At 36.0% G+C, this 13,574-nt stretch overlaps 1 protein-coding gene across 1 annotated transcript in view; it reads left to right on the top strand.

Annotated features, from left to right (window-relative positions):
* Positions 1-13,574, top strand: part of WDR70 (WD repeat domain 70) — a 304,933-nt gene that overhangs the window by 41,417 nt on the left and 249,942 nt on the right. Inside the window, exons 6-7 of the mRNA XM_032337571.1 lie at positions 7,616-7,675; positions 10,768-10,901. Of these exons, the coding sequence (XP_032193462.1) occupies positions 7,616-7,675; positions 10,768-10,901 (194 nt within the window). The remainder of the gene's footprint in view (positions 1-7,615; positions 7,676-10,767; positions 10,902-13,574) is intronic.

Genomic DNA, 13,574 nt, shown 5'->3' with positions numbered 1-13,574 from the left:
TGATTTTTTTTTAAGTTTTAAAGTAAACCATGTCATCATAGAATCATGAATTACCTCCTCTGATTTTCCCATTTTTATCAGTGAAAAACCAAAGGTTCTAGACAATCAAGTGGCTTAATGAAGGTTACAAGTGGAATTAATTGCAGAAGTCTGTCTAGATTTCAAGTCTTCAGAAATAGCAAATAAGAGCAGAAATACTCATAAAATTTTAGGGTATCAGGGAATGATAAGGTGCGTATTCATGGTAGCTTTACAAAATAAATGTGTCTTTTGGTATAAATCCTTTTGGTAATTACCTGCCATTATTCTATGATAAGGATAGAAAATTGTCATCCTTGTGTTTATTGATAATGTCATGGAGTTTAAAAAAAATACAAGAATGACCTATCCTTTTTGAGTTTTTCAGCCTTCACACAAGTATAAAAAGTTATTTAACAATGTACTTTTAAGTCATGTTACTGAGATATATTCTCCAAGGTTGTAGCTTGCAATAGGGCATAAATTGTTTGAGGGTGATTTAGAGGTAGATTGGGAATACTACTAATTGAAGGATTGGAACCAGCTGTGAGAATTAGATAGGAAATTGTCTTTCCTTCCTGCAATATTTTATACCTATAGTTTTACATTTTTGGAGGAGGATTTTAAACATTTGATAAATGATTTATTTTGAAGCTTACCAAGAGTTTATTAGAGCATTAAGAAGTGTTTAGGCTTAATACTATGCATCTTTTTGTGATTTTTTTATTAATTATTTTTATTAACATATAATGTATTATTGGCCCAGGGGTATAGGTCTGTGAATCATCAGGCTTACATATTTCACAGCACTCACCATATCACATACCTTCCCCAATGTCCATAACCCAACCACCCTCTCCCTACCCCTCTTCCCACCAGCAACCCTCAGTTTCTTTGTGAGATTGAGAGTCTCTTAAGGTTTTTCTGCCTTCTGATCCCATCTTGTTTCATTTTTAGCTTCCCTACCTCCCAAGCCCCCACCCTCAAATTCCCCATATCAGAGAGGAATTATCATATGATAATTGTCTTTCTCTTATTGACTTATTTCGCTCAGCATAATACCCTCTAGTTCCAGCCACATCATTGCAAATGGCAAGATTTCATTTCTTTTGATGGCTGCATAGTATTCCATTGTATACATATACCACATCTTCTTTATCCATTCATCTGTTAATGGACATCTAGGTTCTTTCCATAGTTTGGCTATTGTGGACATTGCTGCTATAAACATTCGGGTGCACGTGACCCTTTAGATCACTACATTTATATCTTTAGGGTAAATACCCAGTAGTGCGATTGCTGGGTCATAGGGTAGCTCTATTTTCAACTTTTTGAGGAACCTCATGCTGTTTTCCAGAGTGGCTGTACCAGCTTGCATTCCCACCAACAGTGTAGGAGGGTTCCCCTTTCTCTGTATCCTCGCCAGCATCTGTCATTTCCTGACTTGTTAATTTTAGCCCTTCTGACTGGTGTGAGTTGGTATCTCATTGTGGTTTTGATTTGTATTTCCCTGATGCTGAGTGTTGTTGAGCACTTTTTCATATGTCTGTTGGCCATAAAAATTAAAAAAAAATTTTTTTTGCTTATGTGGGTTTTATCTATGAAAATTATTTTTTAGTTAGGTTAAATACACAAAATTTATAATTTTTTTTGGTAAGATTTTATTTATTTATTTGACAGAGAGAGGCAGCAAGAGAGAGAACACAAGCTGGGGGAGTGGGAGTGGGAGAAGCAGGTTTCCTGCTGAGCAGAGAGCCTGATACGGGGCTTGATCCCAGGACCCTGGGATCATGACCTGAGCTGAAGGCAGATGCCTAATGCTGAGCCACCCAGATGATAATCTTAACCATTTTTATTTTTATTTATTTAAAAATTATTAAATTTTATTAAGTTTTTTATTTTAATTCCAGTATAGTTAACATACAGTGCTATATTAGTTTCAGGTGTACTATATAGTGACTCAGCAGTTCTGTACATTACTCAGTGCTCATCATACTCTTTAATCCCTATCAACTGTTTCACCCATCCCCCCCTGCCCTACCTTCCAATCTTAACCATCTTTAAAAGTTTAAATGTTCAGGTCAGTAGTGTTATGTTGTTGTATGTTCAGTCTCCAGAACTTTTTTTTTTATCTGGTACAGAAACTATACCCGTTAAACAATAATTCCCTATTTTCCCCTCTTTCCCCAACTCTGGCAACCACTATTCTACTTTCTATGAATCTGACTACTCTAGATACCTCATAGGAATTGTACAGTATTTTTCTTCTATGGCTTGTTTCACTTAGCATAAGGCCCTCCAAGTTCATCCTTGTTGCATGTGTCAGAATTTCCTTCCCTCCCCCCCTTTTTAAAAGATTTTATTTATTTATTTGTCAGATCGAGAAAGAAAGAGAGAGAGCTCACACAAGCAGGGGGAGCAGCAGCAGGGAGAGCAGCGGGTAGCAGGAGAAGCAGACTCCCCGCTGAGCAACGAGCCCAAGGCGGGACTTGATCCCAGGGCCCTGAGATCATGACCTGAGCCAAAGACAGATGCTCAACCGACTGAGACACCCAGGTGTCCCCTTCCTTATGAATACTTCAGTTGCTTCTGTCTTTGGCTGTTGTCTTGCTGCTATGAACATGGGTGTACAAACATCACTTGCAGATCCTGCTCTTAGTTCTTTTGGGTATATACACAAAAGTGGGATTGCTGAATCATATTTTAAATTTTTTGAGGAGCTACCATACTGTTTTCCATAGCAGCTGCCCCATTTCTGTGCAGCAGTTTAAAAGGGTTCCACTTTTTGTATGTCCTGGTCCATATTTCTTTTCTTTTTCTTTCTTTTCTTTTTTTTTTTTTAAATAATAGCCATCCTGTTACTGGTATCTCAGTGTGGTTTTGATTTTCATTTCCCTGATGATTAGTAATTTTGAGTATCTTTTCATGTACTACTTATTGGTCATCTGTATTTCTTCTTTGGAGAAATCTATTAGGTCCTGTGCCAATTTTTGAATCAGGTTGTTTGTTTTTTTTTGTTGTTGAATTGTAGAAATTTTGTGTTTTTAGATTTAACCCCTTATCAAATATATGTATTGCAGACATTTTCTCTCATTCTAGAGGTTGCCTCTTCACTGCCTTTCCCTTTTCCTGCCCAGCAATTTAAACTCAACCCAGGCAAAAATATTCGCAGTTTAGTAAGTGTCAGGATTTATCTTATTCTCTCCTGGATGCCCTCTACGTTCACCTAGGGAACCTCCATATTTCCAGAGGCATCTCAAGCATCTCTTCTAAAGCCTTTTCTTTTTTTTTTTTTTTAAAGATTTTATTTATTTATTTGACAGAGAGAAATCACAAGTAGATGGAGAGGCAGGCAGAGAGAGAGAGAGAGAGGGAAGCAGGCTCCCTGCTGAGCAGAGAGCCTGATGCGGGACTCGATCCCAGGACCCTGAGATCATGACCTGAGCCGAAGGCAGCGGCTTAACCCACTGAGCCACCCAGGCGCCCTCTAAAGCCTTTTCTAATCACCCTCTACTTCCCCAGGTAAAATGGAATTGAGCACTGAACCCTGCGTGTTCTTCTGTCACAGCATCTGAAAAGAAACATTTCAGTGTTGCTTACTTGTTTACCTGTCAGTTTTGCTTTACTGGATTGACAGTCCTTAGGAGCAGTGTCTTTGTTAGTCTTTTTATTTTTACTGTAGTCCCAGGTGTCTGGTATATAATTAAATATTCAATAAATGTTTTTTAAGGGAAATGTGTGATGGGGAATAATTCAGTCAGTCTATTGGATCTCCAGATTTATACTAGAATAGACTCTAATTTTGGTTTTCTGTGATACCAAATGGGCAATTATTTGCAAAATGGTTTCTGGGAGAGTGTAGCATTCGTTTGCAAGTTCCTGGTTGGTCGTCCTCATTCTCTCCACACAATTCATAGCCACTTTGTGGCAGATCTTTGTTTCTCGGTAGACTTTCGATTAGGCATTATAGGGCCATACTATTATAACTTTTTAAACTTATGGCAACTTTATCCCAGAAGGGTTATTTCTGATTTGCAAGTCTTTTGAAAACACTTTAAGGGTATGTGTCAGATGAAACTGCTCATGTTATTCCAGATATATTTGTTATCCTTGTTATTGAGGGCAAACCAAAGAGCCTGGGAAATAATCCTTTGGTTGGCATTTAAGACCAAACCAAAACAAAAGCTGGTATCTTTCCTCCTCTTCCATTAAGACTAGATTTTGTTATGAATTCTTATAATAAATGACTTCAGTGAAGTCTTGCAGCTTATGATGTCCCTGGAATGAAAATCATGAAAATATTTTACTGTTACAGCAAATTTCACACTTAAGCCATATCCCGAAAAGTCATTAGGAAAATTTCTGGAGAAAGAACAGTCACCATCAAATGATACGCTACCAAAAGATGAATTGCTACTATTTTAGATGATTTAGTTGTGCCAGTTATATGGGCCTCTTATGAGTTATGCCTTCCATGATTTCCAGTAAAACTTTGATTTTAAATGTAAACAACATTTATTTAAACATTTAATTCACTCCTAATGTAAATACTAAATTGTTCTGTGTTCTTGTAAGTTTTTATTTTAAATGCCAGAAATTGTCTATATATAGGCACATTGTACATTGAATTCAATGAAGTAATTTTCATCCTTCCTCTTAGTAACAGTGTTTCTGTTTCCTAAGTGATGAAAAACTAATTAGTTATGAAATGAGACACTGACTATAATAGAATCTTCTCTAAGTGAAACATTTGAGCTGTTCTGCGGTATTTGCAAGAGTATGTAGCACTTATACATGAGTTTTTATTGCTTACAAATGTTGTCAACTGCAAAGGGAACAGTGGCTTCCATAATTTAATATAAAGATAGTCCAGAATTCATTTGTTCGACTTTTAAATTATTTTGGAATTTGTGTTGGAATATTGGTATCACTGAAATCAAGGTATGTGCTGCCCTTTTCCAAAGCAGAGTAAGCCATGCTGTAATGTCTGGTACTGAAATAAATTGTAAACTCTCCAGCAGTTCTTTAGGTTATGGTGAGGTTAGGGTTCCTGTTCAGTGTCTTCTCATTTCCTAATCTTCACTGCACTGTGGCGGTGGTGGTAGCCTGTAGTAATCTCTGAGATGCAGATATTCTAAAACAAAGTGCCTTTAATTCTCTATACTGGCAACTTTTTTTTTTTTTTTTTTTTTTTAAGTAATCTCTACACCCAACATGGGGCTGAAACTCACGATCCCAAGATTAAGAATCTCATGCTTTACTGACTGAGCCAGTTAGGCACCCCTATACGTGCAACTTTAAATTTACTTTTCACCTGGGATCTAGTCATTTGGTTGGTAAAGTTTTTTACTTTTTGAAAACCTCAGTTATCCCATTTGTCACTTACTGGGCTGATCTGATGGATAGCACTTGCTCTCCTTTTTGGACATAAACATTAATGTTTGAAAGTAAATTAAAAAGTACAATCTAATGTGATCTACAAGGTAGACATTGGGCTGTGAATTAGTTCCAAAACACTTTTGTGTTTGTCTGCTATTCACCACCTGTTATGTGGATTAGGGATCCAGAGATAATAATAGATATACAAAATCTTTGAGAAGTGTCTATCTTGCAGTTTGGTTATGGAGTGGTGGGGAGGGAGAGAGGGCAAAAATTACAATGGATTTTGATAAATTCTGGATCGAGATAAGGAGGGGTTGTCTCCTTATCTGAGACATGGGAGTACATGGAAGGGTCATTTAACCGAGTTTGAAATGTTGAGAAATGCTTCCAGGAGCAGGTCACATCTGAATTGAGTCTTAAAAGATGAGTAGGAATTAGCCAGTTAAGGAGGAAGAGAAGCCTGGAAATAGACTAAGATGATATGACCAGAGAGATAGGAGGTAAGCCTTAGAATAAATGGTGGCTGTCATTTACTGAGCACCTACTTTGTGATGAATGCTGTATTATAAGGCTTAAACCACTTACCTCACAGTAACCTAAAGGGCAGGTGCTATTATCTTTCATATATAAATGAGGAAGTAGAGTCATAACTCTTCTGCAGTTATGACAGGGTTATTGAGTGGCAGGGCTAGATTTAAAAAAACCTAGTTTTCTTGGGGCATCTGGCTGGCTCAGTCAGAGCGCATGACTCTTGATCTTGTGGTTGTGAATTCAAGACCAACTTTGGGTGTAGAGCTTTAAAAAATTAAATAAATAAAAGAAAATGTTAAAAAGAATGTTCAACCTTAAAAAAACATAGAAATAAAACCCCTAGCTTTTCTGGCTTCTTGTCTAGGCTGCTTCCTCCCAGGAAAGAACAATTTCAAGAAGGAGAAAATAGTTAAGTAGTTGCCTTGCTGTTGAAAGGTCAGTTGTGCAGGTTAAGTTCTGACTTTATAGCAACTTGTTTTTTTGTTCAAGAGGTATTTACTGACAATCTTTTAAGTGCCAAGGACTGTGTTGGGCATTAGGAATAAAAGGACACATGCCAGAGTGGTAGAGGTAGAAGGGTGACAGGAAGCAGAGACACTTGAGTGAAAACTTGTGTAAGGAAGCTTGAAGCTTGATTGCAAAGGAAAAGATAATGATATAGCAGTAAATATAGGGTAGATTGCTTGTGTGTATATGTGTGTCTAATATGGCAAGTGCTTTAGTTGTTTATGTGCCGGGAAGAAAGAGCCTTAGCAGGGGACAAGTTTATGATGAGATAAAACTAGTGATTGATTGATTCATCAAGGGTGCTAAAGAGTGAGGGGAGACAGGGACCAAAGTCTATTAGATTGCACATATCCAGTTAAGTAGATTGCAGGATGATCCTCACATAAATTTGTAATGGCCCTAGAATTTTAGTCTGATTACCCGACTCTTGGATAATGGAAACTTGACTAAATAATGAAACTTCATATTCAGAAGATCATTGTGATTCCTTACGTCTGATTTATGCATCCATCTTTTCTCTCCCTTGGTTATCCTGCCCATACCTCCTGCCTGTCACAGCATTTCTTATATTGTATTAGAGTGATTGATCTCCCCACCTAGACCACATGGTTCTTGGAAGGGGGAATGGTATAGGCTATGTCTGATGATACCTAGCATCTGGAATAATCTCACTTTAACACATGCTTATTGAATCAATGAATCATTGAATGACTCGGTTCCTTATTTGTGCCATTTTTAGCAGTAGTGTTTTGTTTTTTAAACTTTTAATGGTTAAAAGGTATATATCTACCCTGTACAGATTTGATTTTATTTTGTGTAGTTAAGCACTTTAAGGTGCTTAGCTAAGCACCTAAGGTGCTTAGGCCCATTTTTTTTCAGTGAAGAGCGGACTTTAAATATTTGGATGCTGAGAGAGCTTATGGTTCCAACAACCTAAAAAGTTTCTTAGGCTTATCTGTTTTGAGATTTGAGGTACATTCATTACCAGCTCAACAATTGTCATCTATCTAGAAGTGCAGAAATAAGATACTCTCGCAAATTTTATTTCCTTTTTTTAAAGCTTGGTGTAAAAAAGCTAGTGATGCAATTTTAAAAAATTCTATTTCCTGTGAATGTGGCATGTAGTCCCCCTCATATGTTGGATACTCATTGATGTCATGGAATTTTCTTTTTTCAGAATCCTGTCCAAAAGATCCCTGACTCACATGAAATAACTCTAAAACATGGCACTAAAACAGTAAGTTTAAAAAATTTGATTCTTTCAATAACAAGGCTCTCACGGAAAAGTAAACTCATGATACGTTTGTATTAAGACTAATTGCACAATGAACTGATAACACAGAAGCTACAAGGCATTAAAGAAACAGAATGATGACATTTTTATTCAATCAAAATAACTGTTCCGTTTCATTTAAAATAGCAACCCTTATTGTTATTGTTGGCTTTAAAACCTTGTTCTTTGATAGAGGAACATTACAAGTGAAAAAAAGAAATGAAGCTAAAATACAGTTTTCCTTTTTATGGTGTGGGAAAATTTCTCATTACCCTTAGCTTTATTTCTATATCAGTAAATGGCCTAAGTTTGTTTTTTAGATGAACATCGAGATAAGAAAGGAACATAAAATAGTTACTGTATTGCTTTAAGATCATTATCATTATTACTTAAACTTACAGATTCTGCTTTTGCATTGTTGTATTAATGTTATTTAAAGATTATGAATGTAAAATTTTGAGTTATAACATGAAATCATATTGTAAAGCCATTGAAAAAGTGGGAACTGCATGAATGAAACCTCATAAATGAAAGAATTAAATTATCTTGCTTTCTCTTTTCAATGAACCTGCCTTTTTCTGGATGTCTGATATGTAAAGAAGTAGGAAAATACATCCCATAATCGGGAAAACGTCAATCCATAGAAATAGACCCAGAAATGATGCCAATGATAGAATTAATAGAGGAAAGATGACATTCTTCTTGCCAGAATTTTTTGGTTTTGAAAATATCTTTTTCTTAAAAATATTTGTTAAGGTATAGTGGGTTTATCGTTATTTCAAATGAAGTGAACAGTAAGTATTTTAAAATGGCTTAGTTTATAGTTTTACTGTGGTAAATATTGATACATAGAGCTCACATAAACAAATGCTTTTTGGGGTCCTTAATAGATTTAAAGATCGTAAAGTGGCTTGAAAGCTGAGTATGTGAGAACTGCTGCTTTAGGAAACTCTTTCCTTCTGATTTGTGATCTTATGTCTCCTTTTTGTTTAATCAGACTCCTAGTATTTTTATTCTGAATATGTGACAGAATTTTCCTGTTTTTAAGTAAATTAGGAAAGGAACTGTAGACTGTACTTAAACAGAAACTTCCCTATCATTTAGTTCAGAGGTTTTTACAACCAGAAGTGTTCATGAGTTTTACATCTTTTATTTAAGTATTTCTATTTTTTAAATTGAATTTTATCTTTATCTTTATCTAAAGAATTATAATAAAAATGTAGTGTCCACTTGTTTTGCACATTAAAAAAATCAATTAGAGCTTCCCTTTTTTTTTTTTTAGGGTTTTATTTAATTATTAGAGAGAGAGAGAGAGAAGACCACACATGGAGTGGGGAGGAGCAAAGGAAGAGGGAGAAGCGGACTCCTCGCTAAGTGGGGAGCCCTCCACAGGTCTCGATCTTAGGATCCCAAGATCATCCTGAGATTATGACCTGAGCTGAAGGCAGACCAATGACTCTCTAGAAGTTGGGAGCTGCTGGCTCTAAACAGCCCTTTCCCCTTCCACATGAAGGGTTCAAGGAGATAGCTACGGCTAGTCATTAGTTTTCCTATCCTCACCATAGGTCTCTGCCCTTGCTCCTTGGTGCTGGCAGTCATAGGGAGGGAGTGGAGCTTACACCGCTGAGGGGAGGATGGGCACAGACTAGACAAGCTGCAAACGAATTTGCATTTTCAAATTGTATTGTAATGGAATGAACACTGGCGCAGTTAGTCATATAAGGAGGAAGACATCTCTTTAATTGTAACAGGAGAGTGGAAGGATAGAGTGGGCATAGACGCAAGTAAGTTTGTAGCTGGTAGTAGCAGAAGTTGCTTTCTAACCTTCAAAAGCTACTGTTTCTTTTTCTTTTTTTTTTAAGATTTTATTTATTTATTTGACAGAGAGAGATCACAAGTAGGCAGAGAGGCAGGCAGAGAGAGAGAGGGGGAAGCAGGCTCCCTGCTGAGCAGAGAGCCCGATGTGGGGCTCCATCCCAGGACCCTGGGATCATGACCTGAGCCGAAAGCAGAGGCTTTAGCCCACTGAGCCACCCAGGCGCCTCTGTTTATTTTTATTTTTCATTGTTTTAGGTTTTAAGACATACAATTATCCTCATTTGTATGCTTTAACACATTTCGAGTAGTACCTAACTTAAACATATAATAAGTCATTAATTATATTTATATAATTCCCTTACATTGAAATCAGTGTTTACAGATAGTGGTTGAAATGAGTAAAATTATTTATTTATTTTTTTTAAATTATTTTTTAAGTACCTGGTATTAATTACAGTAATTCTAACATTAATAACATTTCAATTCTGTTCAAAGAACTGATTTATAGTTGCTTCCTTTATATAAAACTTTGATCCTTTTAGTATTTCATTTGTGTGGTAGTCTCATTAATTATTTCTAATGTATTTTTTTTTTTCCTTCTGAGAGGGCAGTAGATCCAGGGACTCTCTGCTTAAGAATAGTGAGTTACCAGTGGGTGTTCACATGTGCAGGGGCTCTAGGAAAATTCACAGGGAAGGCAGATATTTTATGGAGCCAATGTAAAAAAGTGGTATTACAATGTAGTTAGTCACTTATAATTCAGCTTTAAAAATAATTGTTTAAGGTGATTATATTGAGTCATTCAGCCATATACACAAGAAAATAACTTCTACTCTGTCTTACTTCATTAAATAGATTTCTTAACATTCCTGTTGGCATTTTCTCGTTTTGGTAATTTTAGGTTCGTATGGGCTTCGGTTGGTAATTAAAATATCTCAAAAGATTTTCTCAAAATTGTTTATTGAAAAAGCTGATCTATTTATGAGGTTTGGTAGATAAGTTGGGACAAAGCTGGCAATTACATTAAATTAAAATATTTTTTCTTTATTCAAAAGAGGTAGTAGTCATAATAACAAAGTCAAATAATAGAGAAGTAATAACAGTAGAAGTAATAACAGCTAGTGGGTTGTACTTCCAAGGCCTATAATATAGGAGGTAGGGTTAGAGACAGGAAATGGAGGTTATCATAGACTATAACTAGATTTTCTCCAGTTAATTTTTTTTTTTTTTTAAACCAGGTTTCTGCTTTGGGTCTAGATCCCTCAGGTGCCCGTTTGGTGACTGGAGGGTATGACTATGACGTTAAATTTTGGGATTTTGCTGGAATGGATGCTTCTTTTAAGGCATTTCGATCCCTTCAGCCCTGTGAATGGTATGTATTACACAACTTAATACCTTCCTATTTGAAGACAGAGTGCTGTCATCGTTCGAATTCCATCTGTAATGCTCTGTACCAAAATATACTACATTTATATGACCATATGTTACCTTTATTATTTGCGTGAAAGAAAAATGTACCTTAAATTTCTTCCCTTCACTTTGATTAATCTACATTTTAAAGATGTTTTCAGTCTTTTTTTGTTTGGTAAAAAATATTTGTATTTAGAGATTATTACCTTGCTAGTTTAATACTGCAGTAAATACTGTGTAATGTCATGTGTATGTGTATGACATATGTGAAGCCGATAACCCAGGTGCTCATCAGTGCCACGCTGTACAGGTACGGTCAGCTAGCATTATATCAGAAGGGGCTTTACATCTTGCTACCATAAGCCACCCTCTTATTTCTGTTTCTGACTGTATCTTATCTTTTAGTATATTAGATATCAAAAATAGATTTTTATTGGTGAAACTGATATCTTGTTAACTTGTACAATGTATGTTGGAAATAAGCTCTTACTGACTAAACGTACATATTCAAGATATGTGAATTAGCTGAAATTACTTAGTCCCAATTTTCTACTCTTGCATGAAGGGGGCTTAAGAATCTAGTTTGCCGGGGCACCTGGGTGGCTCAGTGGGTTAAAGCCTCTGCTTTCAGCTCAGGTCCTAATCTCAGTGTCCTGGGATCAAGCCCCGCATCAGGCTCTGTGCTCAGCAGGGAGCCTGCTTCCCCCTCTCTCTGCCTACTTGTGATCTCTGTATGTCAAATAAATAAATAAAATCTTTAAAAAAAAATTAAAAAATTAAAAACAAAACGGAATCTAGTTTGTCTGGGGCACCTGGGTGGCTCCATTGTTAAGCGTTGTTAAGCATCTGCCTTAGGCTCAGGTCATGATCGCAGGGTCCTGGGATGTAGTTGCAGATCACTCTGTGCTCAGTGGGAAGCCGGCTTCTCCCTCTCCCACTCCCCCTGCTTGTGTTGCCTCTCTCTCTGTCTCTCTATGTCAAATAAATAAATAAAATCTTAAAAAAAAAAGAAGAATCTAGTTTGCCTTTAACTTGAACTCTTGGGATGATGGTTTTTGCTAAACCTAATACCTGCCTGTAAACTGGGTTCTGTCAACTATATGGTTAAAGTTCCTATTTCTGGGCTATTGGGAGTTCGCTTTCAGTGACTCTTTCATGGAAGTGGTGGTTGAAGTAAACGAAAGACTAGAGAGCTGGGATTTTTCTTAATCCTGCAGAAAAGGTCAGATGAATTGTTTTTGCTTTCTTGCTAATAAATGCTTAGATAATAAATGTCTGTATGTGGCTAAGAATTGGATCTGAGATCTCAGATTTCTCTGGCAGCTAATTAGCTAGCAAAATGACCTAAAAGTTTTATCTAAACATGGCTCTGGTCAGTTTTGTACAAATCATACTGATTTGTAAATTTCGAAGTCCTAACTCTTTTAAGCTATCTTTAGTAAATATTTGAGAATTCCCTAAGTGAACATAGCAAATCTCTGATCAAATGGAAAGGAAAAAAAAAAAATTTTAAAACAGGTTATCTCCAATGATGGCTGTATTTATTTATTTATTTATTTATTTATTTATTTATGATGGCTGTATTTAATAAAGCTCTCATTATTTAAAAGAGTAACTTGGTATCTTGAGTTCGTGTGATGACTTTTTAAAGAAATTTATTTAAAATATGAGGTCATATCTTTTATTACCATGGGATGGTCTCTTGATTAAGGATTGTGTTTTCCTTCTCCTTTCACAACTGTGAACTCGCTTGTTCAGGATTGTTCCGTACTCTATTAATGATCAGCTCTGAAGAGACTCATGCTTCATGAGTCTCAAGCCAGTGCTCTATTACTAAACTGTGTCATTTGCTATGCTGTTGTAACTGAAAATGCAGAAAAACCCAGGAATAAGCTTATTTTCTCTTCCATAATTAAATTGTTGCATCCTATATATAATAGTGAGCTATCAAAGGGAAGATGGGAATAAACAGAATTCTTGACAATCTGTACAAGATTAATGGAAACTCCAGTACTGCAAACATTATATGAATGTTACTATTTTAAATCATGAGAACTGTGTAGCTTTGCCATCATTTGCCCTTAGTCTCCAAATAAATGATGGTACTTTTTATGACAATATATATATTTTTTACTTAATATGTATTTTCTTAAAAGATTTTATTTATTTGACAGAGAGAGCACAAGTAGGCAAAGCAGCAGGCAGAGGGAGAGGAGGAATCAGGCTCTCTGCTGAGCAGGGAACCTCACGTGGGCTCAATCCCAGCACCCTGGAATCATGACCTGAACCAAAGGCAGCCGCCTAATCGACTGAGCCGCCTAGGCACCGCACCTTAATTTTATACCTATTTATGCATCCATCTGTAATTCACTTTTTATGGCAAAAAATTTCAAACACAGAGAAAAGTAGAGGGATTACTGTAATAGCCTTTTACCATTTACCTGGATGTAACAGTTAAAAACATTTTTTGTATTTGCTTCATTTTTATAATTTTTGAAGTATTTAAAAGTAAAGACATACATAGCTTTCACTTTGAAATAATTCAGCATGAATCTTTCAAAAATATAGACATTTCCCTATGTAAATATAGCTCCAATTATCCTAACAAAATTATTTAGAAATTCTTTTTAAAAAA

The sequence above is a fragment of the Mustela erminea genome, chromosome 3 (genome assembly GCF_009829155.1).
Source record: "Mustela erminea isolate mMusErm1 chromosome 3, mMusErm1.Pri, whole genome shotgun sequence".
Taxonomy (NCBI): domain Eukaryota; kingdom Metazoa; phylum Chordata; class Mammalia; order Carnivora; family Mustelidae; genus Mustela; species Mustela erminea.
This window is presented reverse-complemented; position numbering and strand designations above follow the sequence as displayed.